We start from the raw sequence: 16,515 nt of genomic DNA, 5'->3' as shown, positions 1-16,515 counted from the left end.
AAGTTGACCTTGTGTTCCCCTGAAGCTCCCCACAGTGTTGAGGAGAAGGAGGGCCCCAAGCCTCCTCCCGGCTACCCTGGACTGGAGACTATGCTGCCGCTCCTGCTGACTGCTGTGACTGATGGCCGAATCACCATGGAAGTAAGTCTTATTGTCTTGTCTCTTTGTGAGGTTTTGTACATGTATTGTACATGTTTTGTTCAAGGCTGCTTGAAGTTGTCCAACAGTGTCTCATCACTTTCAAACTCCTGCAATTAAATGAAGGTAACTCCTGCAAAGATTGAGTGTAACAAGTTGTTCGGTGTATTGTAGCTAGCTGCCACCATGCCATGTGCCTGCGAAGCTGGTGTGTTACGACAAAGGGTTATAGTATATACTGGCTATACCAATACAGATACAGAAATTGTGTTGGACACATTTAATGTTTTCAAGAAAATAACAGTCAATGTTTTCAGGAAAATAATGTGTAATCTGTATCTCTGTGTCTTCACTTTTATTTTTTTTGGTTTCTAAGGATTTCCATTTTTCGTTTTTCCCTAACAATGTTTACTCCCTTCCACTAGGACCTGATTGCCAAACTGTACCACAATCCCCGGCGGATCTTCAACCTCCCTGAGCAGAAGGACACCTACATCGAGGTGGACCTGGACTCGGAGTGGACCATCCCCAAGTACATGAAGTTCACCAAGTCCAAGTGGACGCCCTTCGCTGGGATGAAGGTCCGCGGGGCGATCCGGAGGGTGGTGGTGCGAGGGGAGGTGGCCTACGTGGACGGACAGGTGGGGAATGTTTTCAAGTATATATGTGGGATGGTCTTTCAGCACCAAGGAAAGGGGTAGTACATGATAGTTACCTATGTTGATGGACAGGTGGGGAAATGTTTAAAGTATTGAAGTAATTGAACCACCTTTAGTTAACTTGGATGCCATAAGATATACTATCTAGCTGTCATAATTTCTACTGAATTGAACAAGGCATGATAGAAATCTTCAAGGAAGTCACTAAATCATCCTCTTCATACTGAATGATATACTAGTAACTGTCAGTGGGTCATGGTATATTTCAATGGTTCTTGAGTAATGCTGGTCCTCTGTACCTCTCACGCATCCTCATCATACTAGAATAATATATGTGAATGGACCACAGATTAGTTTATTATTTAAAATGGTTCTTGACTAATGCCAGTCCTCTGTACCCCTCACCCCAGGTGTTAGTACCTCCAGGGTTTGGCCAGGACGTGCGCTCGCAGGCTGATGCAGTCGTGTTCGCCAAGCCCACAGCTCCTGCCCCGAAGGTGAGAGAACACTGTTATCTGCATTCTTCTCCTTCAAGACTTAACTTTCACCCTGAGATGGTGATGATTAATCTCCAAGCAGATCATACGGTGGCAAGGCACTGAAGGCAGTGTCCATTGGCCAGAGGAGTGTCCATTAGCCACCATACAAACTCCTCTGGCTAATGGATACTGTCTTGCCAACGAAAGGGATCTGCTTGGAGATAAGATGATGATGACTTAGATGTGACAATGTTTCCTTTTCTCACCTTCCTAAATAAAATCATTATGTTGATTTCTCAGGTGTAGCTGCTTTGCATGGCTCTCGCTTACAGTTTGAAATGCTTCTGTATGAAACGGTAATCCACAATGGATACACATGTAGGTTTGCTGTGAATTGTTCATTGCACATTGTTTCAGCACACAGAAACTGCATTCAGTAGCAACACGCGCTGGCAGAACACTTTAAGAGCACATCACTGACCATCAGGCAGGGCTATGAGATGAAACTGGCTATTTCTTGTCTGATTTGCTTTTTTCAAAATCTTTTATTTCTTTTTACTCAGTCAAAACATGAAAATGCATAAAATGAGGCAAGAAGCGACTTGGAAGGATTCCAGTAAAAGCACAGTGGTTGAAAAAAAGACCTTGTAACACTGTTTTCCAGCTTTATTACACAAGCTTCTTGTCAGAGCCCACTTACATGTCATTTTTGCATTTTTTTTTGTTTTTTATTTTTAGAAAGATGTGAAGGGAGTCGCTGGGACAGAAAAGCTGGTCCCACACGCAGACTCCAATCTTGTCAATCTTACAGCAAACCAGGTTGATTTTTTTCTTTTCCAGGCTCCTAAGTCTCACCTGTGATGTGGATATTGTGCATAAGTTACTGTGTTTTTCTGTCAGCTACACTTCTTTACTGGTCAGAAGACTTACAAGCTTCAAGTCTTACAAAATGTGCTCTGATCCATTTTGATGATGGCTTCTGCATAACTTAAGACAGTGTAACTTTGAAGTTTACAGTGTCAACAGCTACAATACCCAAACCATTGTCAGAAATGGAAGCATAACTGAATAAAATGTTGAGTGTGTTTTTTCAGTCGTGGAACATCATGACTAACAAGGGTTTGTTGGCTGTTATTTTCCCCACATCACAGCCAGTACCAGTGCCTGTGCCACACATCGCTGGGGGAGAGCCAGCCCCACCCACCATCCTGTCTGCTCCCCCCAGCCCTCGCAAGGTCCAGCCGCAACGTGAGCAGTTCCAGCTCCCCCCGCGGGTTCGCAGGATGTCTGAGCGGGAGATGCACACAGGTGAGTAAACTGTGTGTGGTGCGCCCCCTTGTGGGAGTAACAGAAAGTGCAGTTTGGTTTAAATGAACTCAAAAAATTTTATGTCGTTATGATTGATTCTTTCTTTCTTTGATGTACTCTTTCCCCTTGATCTTTTGCAATTGCATAGTACATGTACCTCTTGGTTTGCAGTACTCTTTGCCTGTATCCCTACTTTTTTTATTTTCTTCGATGCGTCCTCTGTCCTGTTGCTATACTTTATTTCCTTCTTGTGGGCCTGTGTGGCACAGACGATGTGCTACCCTTCCCTGCTGTGGACCGCCTGAATGCCCCTACCATTCCCGCCATTCGAGAGCGAATACGCCATCTATCCGAGAGCTCGATGAAAGGTGGTGAGAGAATTCGCCATCTGTCTGAGAGCTCTATGAAAAGTGGTGAGTGAAAGGGAGAGGATGGCTAAGCGATGATTTGTGCTTGGATACTGAGAGGAACCAAGCTGTCCTATGTTCTTTGCACGACATCCCTCCAGCATGCCCAGAGTTGAAGAGATACTTAGGGTTAATGTATATGTAATCTTTACTAATACTGATCTGTGTGGTGCATGGATGTGAAGTGTGGCCTTGACTTTGTGTGAAGTACACAATGTCTTACCTGTACTATGTCCCTTCCCATACCAGCTTTTCACTGTCACTCGCTAACCTTCAGTCAACTGCCCTCCCAGGACAGTCCTAAGCAGCTCTGTTCTCTGTAGAGATTTAACTACAGATAGGAAACCTTGTTAGATTACCATTGACAAAGCACCATTTGATCCTGTTGCTGACTGACACTTGCCTTACGGCATTTTTCCTTCAGGCATCAGGCATGTCTTGTATCCTGCTAACATGTATTTACTGGACCGTGTTTTGTGCCAAGGTCCATGGATATGGCCTTAAGCATACCAAAGGATGAAGTGCTGTTGCTTGTGAAAGAATCTTACAAGGTTACAGTCTGCATACAGTGTATGTACATGTATGTACAACACTGAGTTTGATATCTTAATGTCGTCCCTGTGTTTTTCCATCAGAGGGCACCCCTCCCTCGGCGGAGAACCAGATCGTGGGTGTGCGTGGGATCAGCATGACCCCCCCGTCTGTCGGCAGCACCCCCCAGCCCATCCCCCTCCCCATCAGCAGCTCCACTCACGGCTTCGTCGGCCTGCACGTCCTCACAGCTACAAGGTCAGTAGCAAAACAGCAAGCACTAGCTCACGCAGAAGTGTCCAGAACATACTGTCTTGAGCAGTGGTGGAAATACACATCTGCAGTCTGCATTTTGCATAGACATTTTCAGTATTGCAGAAGAAAAATTAGGCAATCAGGGTAGGGGTTCAATGGTGATTAAGAGAGTTTGTTTTCAATACTGACTATAAATAGACAATTTGCATGTATTTTTCGAATTGGATGTAAAATGTTTGCCAGCATGCAATTTTGTATATGCCATGGGTTTAGATCCGGACTTTTAAGTGTGTATTTGCAGAAAGCATTTCTGAATTGCAGAACAAAATTGTGAACAGGAAGGGACAACAGATGTTAGTCTGATATTGCAGAACACTGAAAAGATGTTGTCTTGAGTAAAAGTGAAGAAGGCACAGCTTTGTTTAAAGTTGTCTGTAAGCTGTCCTTCTTAATTTGCCCTTCTTGTCAATTCCATTTTCTCCCAGGTTCAACAAGGAACAGCTGCACCACCTGTTCAACGTGGCCCACAACATGCGGACCATGGTGCAGAAGGACAGACCACTGGACGGCCTGCTCAAGGTACGGGGATGGCATGGGTGTGAAGATGGGACGGGATGGTGTGTCAGTTTGAATTCAATTACCCAGGGATTATTAGAGCATCATCATCATGACTTTGGATTATTTATCTGGTGAGGTGCACTGTCTTGATATAGTTACTCCAATACACCCTGTCCCTCATGACGGACACTAGGGCAGTCCCTGAGAGACCAGTGTCTTTCTCTAACATTGACAAACGTGTAGTATGTTGTCATCCCACCCTACATTCCCAGTGGGAAGCCACTCGATTAGTCTACCAGCTAGTTAGAGCAGTTTCACTACAAAAAAAATTTATTTAGAATGAAATAGGCATTTATGCCTGTGGAAAAGGGCATCCCTTTTTACCTTTGTCCCTTTATCTGTAAGCTGTGAAAAAAAAAGCGATAACAAATTAACAGTTGTAAAATAATCCTGTGACCCCGTGTTGTTCCAGGGTAAGGTGATGGCGAGTCTGTTCTACGAGGTCAGCACGCGGACCAGCAGCTCCTTCCTGGCCGCCATGCAGCGTCTGGGCGGGACGGTCATCCAGCTGGACGAGAGCAGCTCCTCCCACCAGAAGGGAGAGTCTCTCTCAGGTACATGGACAGCTTTGTACACTCTCTCTTTCTCTCTAATCCAGTTTAAGGCCTTTTATCCTCAAAACACTTCCTTTCTTTTCTTTCACTTGCAATTGTTAGCAGCATTTGCTTAATATTATACCTGGACTAAGTATATAGTAGAGGTAATTCATTCCTCAAGCTAACCGACATCTTGCACGCGCAGTCGTCCCTCAGTAAGATATCTGGAGCCGTATTAGTTTAGAACTTTAATTCAGCCTGTCACATGACCAGTTTTGCCTGTGTGATGGACTAAGAAATGTTGTGGCTTACCTGCAGTCTACAATACCCACTTGTAGATACTGGGGTATGTAGTTTTAGTAATTGTAACAGTCTATTTGTCATGAGATCCTGCTGAAGTACAGTCTGAGGTCCTGTGACTGCATCACTGACCATCTGTTGTCCCTTCCCTCAGACACAGTACAGGTGATGTGTGGCTACAGTGACGTGGTGGTCATCAGGCACCCCAAGCCTGGAGCACTGGAGGTTAGTCAAGACGTCGTCTTTAGATGTACATTGAATGTACGTGATAATTCCAACTTTCTGATGCTTGCTTCTGTACTTCTGGTGGTAAAGTGTGCGAAGTGCTAAAATATGAAGAGCTGTGTTTTTTTTTTTATATTTCAATGTTTCATGACTAGACATGGTGATGGCACACTCAAGGTATATAAAGTTATTTTATGACGCCACCAATGCAGAGGACAAATACAAGACAGGACAATATTCATTTTCACTTGCATTAAGTGAGGAAAGTCGTGCAAAGTGCCTTTTGCAAGGGCACAAGATCGATGAAATGTCAGGACTCGAACCCGGGACCTCTTGGTTCCGAGTCGAGCACTCTGCCGTTATGCTACACATGACCCCACAGCTGTGTTTCCACTGTTGACACCATGTTCTCCCCGATGCAGGTTGCGTCCAGGAACTGCCGTAAGCCGATCATCAACGCCGGTGACGGGACGGGAGAACACCCGACCCAGGCCCTGCTGGACGTCTTCACCATCAGGGAGGAACTCGGCACGGTCAACGGCATGACGGTGGGAAACACTTCTGTTTCTGCTTACCAGATTCTTACATTTTGTTGCTGGATTGATGTTGTATACATGTACGCACAGAAATGGATGGCTTTTCCTTTGTATTTTTGAAAAAACTTTCACTAAATAGCTGAAACTTCCAACGAGTATCACGAGTACAGTATCTAATAGATGTTGCTGTGAGTAGTCAGCAAGGTGAGCCAAGGAGGTAACATTGGCTAGAAATGGTCCTGTTTGGAAGGAGAAAGTTAAGAAGAAAAACAACTTGTGACATTATGTCGGTAAGGGTTAGACATCCAGGAAATAAGATATGCCAAAAAAACAGTTGCTCAAGCAGCTGGATATGATTTTGGAAAAGGTCAGACGTTTCAGGTAGCATCCACTACCTTTCGTCAGTGACACTGTAAAGTTGTAAGAAAAGCGACACTGGAAAGTTGTCCGCAAAACAGGTTTGTAAGTACAAACTATTGATTGATATGTATATACAATTGATTGATATGCATCACAATAACTTGTGACATTATCAGTAGGAATGACAGGAGTAATGTTTATTTTCCAGGTGACGATGGTGGGAGACCTGAAGCACGGCCGGACTGTCCACTCCCTGGCCAGGCTGCTGACCCTCTACAGGGTCAACCTGGTCTACGTCGCCCCCAAGGGTCTGGAGATGCCTCAGGAGGTGGTGGACTACGTCTCTGCACGCGGCATTCCACAGGTAACTATAGAAAAGGGTTTCCTAACATCACAAGTCTTTTGATGTACCATGACCTGGAAACATTCCTGACCAGATTGAAGATAGGATGAAAGGGATGCACCATTAAGCTTTGATGTAAGGGATCTTGACTTGACTTTATTTGGATCCACATTTAGCTTAACAGCTATTCTTCCAGTGGTCCATTACATAATACAACAATATAAAATAACAACTGTGTCACAAATAATATAAACACATGGTAACAACACAGACCATTGTACAGTGTTATTTAAGTTGTTGCTTTTGAGTAAATGTTTTGATCTACCACTTATGTATATATATTTTTTTATAATATTATAAGAGTAAAGACAGATAGTGACTGTGTGTATAAAGACTGAATCCCCTCATTCCTTCCCAGTCCACCTACAGCAGTCTGGAGGACGCCCTTCCTGAGACAGACGTGCTGTACATGACCCGCATACAGAAGGAAAGGTTTGCCACGCCTGAGGAGTACGAGAGGGTAAATACTTTACTTTACTTTACTTTATTGGAAACTGACAACATATTAATACAAGGGTCATCAAGGCAGTCAAAACTGATAGCAGATGACCCACAGGTACAGACATTATACAAACTCATGCGTGTATGTTGTGAATAAGCTTATGCGTGCGAATTGTAATTACTAGGAGAACTTAAATGTATTTATAACGTCACGAGTGTTGTCCTTGTTCCTTCCTATGACTACCTATATAGCATCACCGACTTTTGGTTGACTGTTACAATGTATAAAGAGATCCTTTTCAATAGAGTCGCAGTCATTATCTTGTCCAAGTTTCTTCCTGATTATGTGTAGTAGTAGTAAGAGTATATAGGAATGGTGTAGATTTACCATTCTGATGATTTTGTATGTGTACATGTTTGTGCAGAGCTGTGGCCAGTTTGTGGTGACACCTCACATCATGACTAAGGCGAAGAAGAAGATGGTTCTGATGCACCCACTACCCAGGGTCTTTGAAATCAGGTAAGATTGGTTATATCGTAGGGAGTTGGGATAGTTTCCATTCCTGCAGCATTGTAGTCTTTTTTACTTGTAGGCTGATAAAAAAAATTGGGTACACCCAAGTAGGTACTGCACAAGATTTTAAGAGTGCAAAAAAGTGGCTAACAAAGAAGCTTAGCCCATGCTTGGTGGTTTTTGATTTAATTTGATTTACTTGCACCCAGAATATATTCTGGGTGCAAGTACAATGGGAGATAAGGCCCATCAAAATCTCTTCCTGTACATGTAACCTGCAGTTAGTCTGTCTGTTAGGACTTATAATGCTTGCTGATGTCATTGTTTTTGCTCCCCAGTCCTGAGGTGGACACAGACCCGCGTGCAGCGTACTTCCGCCAGGCTGAGTGCGGCATGTACGTCAGGATGGCGCTCCTCGCTCTGGTCCTGGGGCGGGTCTGATCCTGCTGAACCAAGTCTGCCGTCATGTACCTTCTCTCCAAACAACTGCCCTCATGCAATGTTTCAGTACTATTTTTATAGCATATTACATGTATATCCAAGTATTGCCGATGTAACAGTTACTGTCAAGATTATAATGGACTCACTGTATACACATATTTCAGATTGACTTACAGGATACTTCAGGACACCTAAATGTGACCTGAATTGTCTGTTGTTTTACCTCTTGGAGCTGAGATGTCAAAGATATTTATTCTTTCCTTTCTTTACTTCCCAGTTTGATATGTCTTAAATACATTTACCTTGATATACAATATATATGAACAGTCAAGGTTTATCAACAATGTAGCAGAGTATTGGTTTACTTATTCTTTTATCTCTTTACAATTTAATGACTTGTCTGAGTGTTTGATAACATTCATAGACTTCAGGTTGCATCAAGATAGAAGTTTGTGTTAAACACATTCCAGATGGAGACCAAGGAATCTCTAAGTTGTGTTGCTTACAATGTGCCATACAGGAGCTGAATATTGGTTCTACATGCAGCATGTAGAAGACCACTGATGAACTATAACAACTTCAATCAAAGCAACTTTTACAAACTTAACATGATGAAAGAACTTTCAAATGGCAAAGCAATCGTGGACAGTAAATGTTACTTTTAAAAAATGCATGCATCCTCGAGAAAGTCATGTACTTGCGGGACAGCCGGTTGTCAGATAGAAGCACAAATGAAGCCGCTTGTGCCTGAGTTGGGAAACACAATTTAGATGTACACATGGATGAATGATGTATTCGTGAACTAGAGACCAAAGGCCTTCAGACCTTGTGCTATTGTACTTATCTTTTCCTGAGTAACCTTGTAATCCTTGTACTGGCTTTTTCACAGATTACTTTACTACTTTACCTGTGTACTCAATTCTGTAATGAGTTTATATGTAATGCACCAGTGGACACTCGTTATGTGTGGATTATCAGGATTTAAACTGGAAGGACCCTGTTCGTGTTTCAACCTTAAATTTAACTTCACGAGTGCATATGTAGTTAAGACACATTGTAATTCATGTAGAACTTATAATACATGTAGAATATGATTTGTGCATTATGAATGTAATGGGAATGTGGAGATTGATCAGGTTGGAAGGATGAAATGTTCTCAAGAGTATATCATATCTGGACAAGTAGCAAAAGAGGATCCGGTGTGTACTTGTGGTAGATGAGAATAAACTAAAAAAGAAAGACCAATCATTTTGTTTCTGCCTCTTTGATACAACAGCCAAGTAGTCCACTGCCCTTAAGATTTGGCCCTGCCAGGTCCTTGGTTGAGGTACCGTTCTGATCCAACAGGAGGCGCTTTTGTACCACCTTGCCTGGAGTCCATCCATTTTCAGGCAAGAGCAGACATAAGCTGAAAACTAAAGTGGCTTCGTGTAAAATAAAAACTCAACAAAGGTGAAAATTAGAACCCATTTATTGATAAATAATATCGCATTATACACATCTCTGGGTACATACATTGTACATGGATTAAGGATGTCCACCTGGCATACACAATTAGAAAACCTGTAATCATACATGTTTATATCATACAAAATAAACCAACTAAACCCCAACAAACAGTTAAGAGGAATGACTATGGTACTAATACAGACAATAAGGATTGATATGACTACCCAACAAACACCATATTTTGTCTATACTGATCTGATTTCTATGGTATAAAAAGAAACAACAATACCAAGTCAATGTCCTACACCTCAAAAGGGTGCAACAAACAAGAAAATAAAGGTTATATTGCAGGGAATACTGCACTTCGACCAAACAATGGTACATGTACAAGCCACAGTGCAAAACACATAACCCAAAATATAGAGAACCCATAACAGAAGATTTTCAAAACAGTATAAACATGAAGAGGTATCATTGTAAAACACTAGATGCCAAAATTGGTTATTTTTTTAGAGAAACCCTGTTATTGCCTTTTATAACATTGCAGGTTGCAATGTGCAAGATACAAAATGTACTAAGCATGAATCCACTTAAGAAGGCTGTAATTGTCTTCCCTCCAGGAACAAAGCAGTCACAACTTTCAAAGTAAAGACACTGAATATGTTGCATATTTAGATAAATACAGAATTTAAGTTAACATGTAATTACAATTACATGTACTTAAGCAGGGTACTATATTTGACATTTCTGCTTTTCTTCATTTTTTACAAGTCTGTTAATTACATGTATCATGATATGTACCCCATAATGACCAACATAACACTCTGTTCCCTATGACATACAAAAGTGGAAAGTTTAGTTTAGTAAGAGTGAACTATCTACATCCTGTTGTGTTAGTGAGAAATTTGTGAAAAGCAGAATAAAAATAACACAAGACTTAGTGATCCAATATATCGGGATGTGAGTGGCATTTGTAATGAGTATCCCTTAGTACAGGTGTACATGGCCTTTTTTAAATATACATAGTGGTTATCTCTTCTTATTTGATGTTCATAATTTCAACCCTACAGCTGTTTTCTAAACCTCCGAATAGTTGATATCTAGTAAGATAGGGCTAGTTTTTTTTCTACTACAAATTTAAACATGAATGGTTATAACCTTGTTAATAGTCAAACAAATTCATACGAAGGCATTTGACAGCTATACTACACATACATGTACCACCATATAGCTGTATTCATTTCTAGTTGATGGCATTAATTTATCTTACACACAAGTATGGCACAATAGCACTGTTGGCTACAAGTAACTTGGCATGACACAGACATTTATAGTCTAGAGCTTTATAAAGATTGTCATTGGTAATAAAAACACGGGTAGCACTAGTAGCGTATCAGTCATGCTTGACCAATTTCCTAGTTGGCAAATAATTACCAAATCAATTTGTCCAAATGGCACATCTCACTGTATCCATAAGAAATTACGGGAAACAATTATTCAACATATATATCACTTTACATAAACACAGTAAATAAACCTACATGTAGTAAACAAGACACCTTTTTTAGTTTAAGTTTGTTCATTTATACTTGCACATGTACATGTAAGTAGTACATAGAATAGAATCTTACACAGTCATCATTGTTCTGTTAGCAAAGGTCAGATTGAAGAAGCAACCCAAATCATTAAACCTGCAGTAATGAAGAAACATTAATTCTATCAATTTCTCACCTTAATGTTTATATGATCTCTACAGCACATAGGCAGAAAGTACTGCACCTGCACGAAACCTGTAATGTATTGTGCATAGCACTTTGGCAGAACGTCTCATGTAAGCTCGTATTTGCACATTATAAGGTAAACATCATATCTAGTTTCCAAATGTTCTGTTGGAAAGATATCGACTGCAACAGGCAAAGTTCTGATACAACGTTGGACCAAACATCCAACGAAAACCGTGAAAAATCAGGGTTTCGCGCAGGCGCATTACGTTCTGCCAACAGGCTGACCTCTACATGTACATGGAATTCTACACGACCTATAACCCTGTCCTGGTGTGTCATGATTGGTTGATCTGGTGTGATTTGATTCGTGCACTGTCGACGGCGTCCAGCAGGTTCTTGGCGTCCATGGCGAGGATGTGTCCCGACTGCAGCATGCCCTTCTTGTACTCCTGGTCCAGCGTCGTGTTGCTGTACTTCTGGGCCAGCTTCATCTTCTCAATCAGGTTTGCCATGTCTGAACTCAGCACCTTGTGGGCCATCTCAATCTGTACACACACAAGGGAGGCAATGTGTCATACAAAATCACATCGCAACATTACAAAATAAAAATGCTCAGAAGAAAAGGTTTGACTATGTAAGGGAGGACTTCCACCACTTGAACCTACATAACGTCAACCCACAGGATAGAGGCAAGTGGTGGCTAACATCAAGCCCCAGTATTGCTGTGCAAGACCGTCTAACCCTTGAAAACCAAGGAAAGACAGATGATAAACCAGATAGTGAGTGTGTGTGAGTGAGTTGTCACCCACCTATACAAATGTACCTGTTGATCACAAGAAGTAAGTGGTTCAAGTCACAAAATTCTAACAGCATATCCTCACAAATGCTACAAGACTACATTTGGGTGTACATATACATGTATAAGTTTGACTGACCTCCCTGTGTAGATCTGAGGGGATCCTGGCTGTCACCTCGTCCACACTGGTCAGGAGACTCTTCAGGGCCAGACCAACTTCCTGCAGGGACAGAGTAACAACTTCTCAATAATCAATAACATTGGAGCACGCAAGTTATCACATCTTTGGCTGTGCTCGCTGAGAAAATTTTTCATAATGTGATCCTCCTCACAATGTTAGCTATATACACATACATGTATGGTTATGTAAAGAGGATATATTGTACATTCTATATAAAAATGTACATATCATCTTCAAGACCATATACAAGATCTTGAGTATCTTAGTCCTCTATCACTATTAGCAGAATTATACCAGAATTGTCCCAAAACGTAATAGGAAGGTTAATCTCAGATCAAAAGTACATGAAAGCTGACTACAGAGGATGAAAGAGAGAACATGGCAAGGAATTCGAAGGTTCACAGACACACTGAGGACGGTACAAGACTGACCTTGACCAAGACGACGTACTGGTCAGCCTTGGCGTACTGCAGCTTGTTGGACATCTCCATCACGGCCCGCACCACGCCGGTCGTGTTGTCAAACACGTGGTCGTTGGTCCTGTCCAGGTCCATGGTGGGGGCAGGGGCTGCTTCAGCCTGGGGGAGCGACAGACAATGTATTAATAAGGCAATTCCCAGCAAATAATGTAAACTCCTCCACAAACCTTTGTAACATTATCTTACCCCGGAATTGATCTGGGAATGCTGTGTGTCTGCGTAATGGAGCAGACGCACAGCATTCACAGATAGATTCCAGGCTAACATTATCTATTGGACATCATTACAGTAGCAATCAATGTGTTTAAAGAAGTTAGTGTTGTTAGCTGCCTTTTTTCCTGAAATTGCAACAGCAATACACTGTGTCACACGAGGCTCAGTGTAGTACTTACTGGTGGGGTTGTAGGAGGAGGACTCTGTGATGACAAGTCAGCAGCATTACTGGTCCTGGGGCTTAGGGGAAGGCCTGGTCCTGAAAGTTAGGAAGAAAACATGTCTTTACAAAAAAAACCTCAGGGATACAATGTAGGTGATTATCTCTGGCAGGCGATCAAATAAGAATTACATACACATGTACATGTACATGTACATTTGGACATGTATAGTGGCCAATCCACTCATCACAGCAATGTATACAGACTATTTAGCTTGACGATTTTCTTACTTGCAGGTTTTGGAGGTGGCTCATTGCTATTTGGTTCTTGAGGGTTCTGCTGGTAGGATGGCAGCTCAGGGAGAGGCCTCTGGAATATGAAAGAAATGGACGGAGATTAACTAAAAGCAGGTTGGGCTGATGGGTGTCTTGCCACATGAATATCAAAATTAATTGTCTCTCACATACATGATGGTATGTTTTGCTGGTTGAATAATTTATGAAAAGGTTATAATCATACTTTTCATAGATGGCACCTACAACAAGATTGAGTACATTTTTCTGGGGAATAAATATGACCACTGACACAAACATCTAGATCATGGACACACAAATACAACAAAAATCTCCTTATACCACACAGTATGACAAGGCATAAAACATGCTACAACTAGAAAATTGTCTGACCACACCAAACTTTTACTCAAGCAGTTATTTTTACAACATAATCTACATTGTGTAATCTCAAAACCAGCAGAATGGCTGGGTCTGTTACAAACAGCAACATCCTTATCAAGACACTAGAGTTGTACTGTCATAACATTTTAAATTTTAATGCTCTTTTACTTGACTTACCTTCCTTATGTCTGCATATGCCTTTGGGTAGTACAGAGTGGGTAATCAGGGAAGAGTGCAAGAGGATATTAGTTTGGGCAGGCGTTAAATGCAACCTACAAAGCTAAAGGTTCTACAGCAAACACCACATATACAGCATAACCGCATTCAGGCTTGAGATGTAACTGTTAGAACTGTACACACCTGTAGCGATGAATGTTAAACAAAGCATACTAGTGCAATTCATTATGTAAAATTAGCACAAATGAAAGTAATTTGGATAAGATGACAACTTCTACACAGCATGCTTCTACATGGTCTACTTTCAGCACACAATACATAATGTCAGCACATTACAGTAATTACTATGCATAACAATGCAGATTAGAGGAAGCTTCTATAGTTACTACACGTAGTATGACTAACTTAATGCATTAATGCTGCAGATGGAATAGCATGTTAAGTCACCACAATGCAAGAATCAAGTCAACATACAAGTAGACAAAACAAAGATAGTGCAGGTACTACATGTATCTAACTGTACTAAAAGGGAGACTAGGTGCAAAGAGTAAAGTAGATGAACATTTTCCATTTCAAGTACAAGAAAATATTATGTTCTTCAGTTGTTCAAGTTAAGAAAGGTTAAACATTTCCACTTACAACTATGGTTACAAATATTATGAATGTAGAACACTTAACGTCGACCATAAAGTATGGAGACCACAATAAACCCTAACAAGAAACCATGGTTGTGGAGGGACCGTTGAAAAACTTACAGGTGAGGAGGATCTGTCCGGCATGTTGCCATCTGTCTGGCTGCCTTCGACTTCATTGGGTGGACCTGGCATCTGCTCTGGACGCTAAAAAATCAAGAAACATATATTCTAGATCAGTATTCAAGTGTTTGTAAACTCTTGGCATTTCAAATTTTTTCACAAAGTCAAGATCGTAAGTGCACAACACAGCTCTAAGGTATGTATCAAGAAGTAGGATTCCTTCAAAAGTGCTCTTAATAGAAACTTAATATGACTCTTAAACTTGATTCACTTACATTCTTACATTCACTTACATTGTACATCCATAGTAAATCAACACACTTTCAGAAGCCATTAAGTTATTCAGAAGTGCTGCATTAAATTGATTAATGCCACCACCAAAAATGTCACAACTGAGTTGTACGTGCACGATCGTCAAATACATACATCAACAAACACATGCACAAGAGAGATGGTGCTGGATACCCTTTCCACATGTACATGTACTGCTTCATGTTTTCTCAGTACCCCTATTACAGTACTGGATTGATCCACAGAAATCATGGATCAGGTCATTATGAGTTTTTTTGTTTGTTTGTTTCTCATCGTGATACCCCCCAGGCTAATCCAATGTTTGTCACTATGACCTTGTGAAAAGATGGGTACTAAGACTACTACAGCAGTACAATGGAAAGAGCTTGCTTTGGGTGAATATGTTACAAGAAAAGAAGGTTTGAAAAAACACATGCTCCAGTTAAAGAACTGGATTGAGGGTCTGACGAACACATGATACCTAGAACAAAACAAACTTATGGTGTTAAATGAAAGGGAATGTAGCTTATAACCATTGTGGCACTGTAAAGATTCCTGAAACACTCTTTTTCTTCTTTAAGAAGTCATCAACATGGTCTTTCTTTATCAAATCTGAGTGAAAACACAGGAAATAGCAACCTGGATTGGTGCTTCATTCATCTTGACATCTTCTAGTTTGTTACCATATACATGTAGATCAGGAGAGATGACCAACATTAGACCATGTTTACCAGATATTTACATTGTGCCACTTTGGTTTTAGGCTGTGTCATAAACACGGTGAGGTACATTTTGTACATGTACAGTCAAATCTGGTAAGGCAACCACCAAGGTGACTGCTTTTTCTCTCACCCTTGATCTGACAGTAACCTACATGCACATGTACATGTATGTGTATCAACTGAGATCACTAGTCCATAGGGACCACTTTTACTCAGTTTGTTGTGAAGACACCTTAGGCAGGTTTGACTGTACACTGTGAATGTAACATTGATTAGAGGGGTGAACCAATCACCAGCACCAACTATATATACATGTATCACAAACACGATAACAACGTGCAACACAGTTGGCATGGCTTTACCTCCAGCTTTGGGGAGATGATGGGGTTCTGCAAGAGAACACAAGCCAGAGAGACAGGTGAGTTTCACAGTGAGTTTACAGACACATGTCACACATGCACGCACACACACACACACGCGCGCGCGCACACACACACACATGTGCACACACACATTTGCACACACACATGCACGCACACACAAACACACGCACTTACACACACAAACACACACACACACTCACTCAAGACACTGAAGAACAAACATCCAGAAACCCACAATTGTAACACGGCAAATTTGCTTAGCAGCTCCAACCCCGAAAAAATAAAATTGGGGATGGGTAAATGATGGCACAAAATGCAGGAGTTGGGGAAAAAGGTTTGATTCTTACTTGGGGATA

General features: G+C 41.3%; 2 protein-coding genes across 13 annotated transcripts in view; one reads left to right on the top strand and one right to left on the bottom strand.

Annotated features, from left to right (window-relative positions):
- LOC109481007 (CAD protein-like) overlaps positions 1-9,396 on the top strand; it is a 52,311-nt gene extending 42,915 nt beyond the window's left edge. The window contains exons 33-47 of the mRNA XM_019783486.1: positions 26-141; positions 564-779; positions 1,208-1,294; positions 2,015-2,095; positions 2,428-2,584; positions 2,854-2,997; positions 3,627-3,780; positions 4,263-4,356; positions 4,808-4,949; positions 5,386-5,456; positions 5,879-6,004; positions 6,561-6,716; positions 7,114-7,215; positions 7,622-7,716; positions 8,049-9,396. Coding sequence (XP_019639045.1) covers positions 26-141; positions 564-779; positions 1,208-1,294; positions 2,015-2,095; positions 2,428-2,584; positions 2,854-2,997; positions 3,627-3,780; positions 4,263-4,356; positions 4,808-4,949; positions 5,386-5,456; positions 5,879-6,004; positions 6,561-6,716; positions 7,114-7,215; positions 7,622-7,716; positions 8,049-8,151 — 1,844 coding nt within the window. The 3' untranslated portion in view covers positions 8,152-9,396. The remainder of the gene's footprint in view (positions 1-25; positions 142-563; positions 780-1,207; positions 1,295-2,014; positions 2,096-2,427; positions 2,585-2,853; positions 2,998-3,626; positions 3,781-4,262; positions 4,357-4,807; positions 4,950-5,385; positions 5,457-5,878; positions 6,005-6,560; positions 6,717-7,113; positions 7,216-7,621; positions 7,717-8,048) is intronic.
- A 2,213-nt stretch (positions 9,397-11,609) lies between these two features.
- LOC109480936 (focal adhesion kinase 1-like) overlaps positions 11,610-16,515 on the bottom strand; it is a 44,758-nt gene continuing 39,852 nt past the window's right edge. For 8 of the 12 annotated variants that reach the window (XM_019783345.1, XM_019783357.1, XM_019783353.1 and 5 more), the window contains 8 exons: positions 16,139-16,165; positions 14,764-14,847; positions 14,009-14,029; positions 13,445-13,523; positions 13,173-13,252; positions 12,733-12,879; positions 12,260-12,340; positions 11,610-11,869 (listed from right to left, as the gene is read on the bottom strand). In XM_019783345.1, the coding sequence (XP_019638904.1) occupies positions 11,660-11,869; positions 12,260-12,340; positions 12,733-12,879; positions 13,173-13,252; positions 13,445-13,523; positions 14,009-14,029; positions 14,764-14,847; positions 16,139-16,165 (729 nt within the window). In that variant the 3' untranslated portion in view covers positions 11,610-11,659. The remainder of the gene's footprint in view (positions 11,870-12,259; positions 12,341-12,732; positions 12,880-13,172; positions 13,253-13,444; positions 13,524-14,008; positions 14,030-14,763; positions 14,848-16,138; positions 16,166-16,515) is intronic. The other 4 variants (XM_019783350.1, XM_019783356.1, XM_019783351.1 and 1 more) reach the window with 3 other exon arrangements.

The sequence above is a fragment of the Branchiostoma belcheri genome, unplaced genomic scaffold, assembly GCF_001625305.1.
Source record: "Branchiostoma belcheri isolate BF01 breed outbred unplaced genomic scaffold, Haploidv18h27 scaffold53, whole genome shotgun sequence".
Classification (NCBI taxonomy): Eukaryota; Metazoa; Chordata; class Leptocardii; order Amphioxiformes; family Branchiostomatidae; genus Branchiostoma; species Branchiostoma belcheri.
The sequence above is the reverse complement of the archived record's forward strand: the minus strand, read 5'-3'. Positions and strand labels throughout refer to the sequence as shown.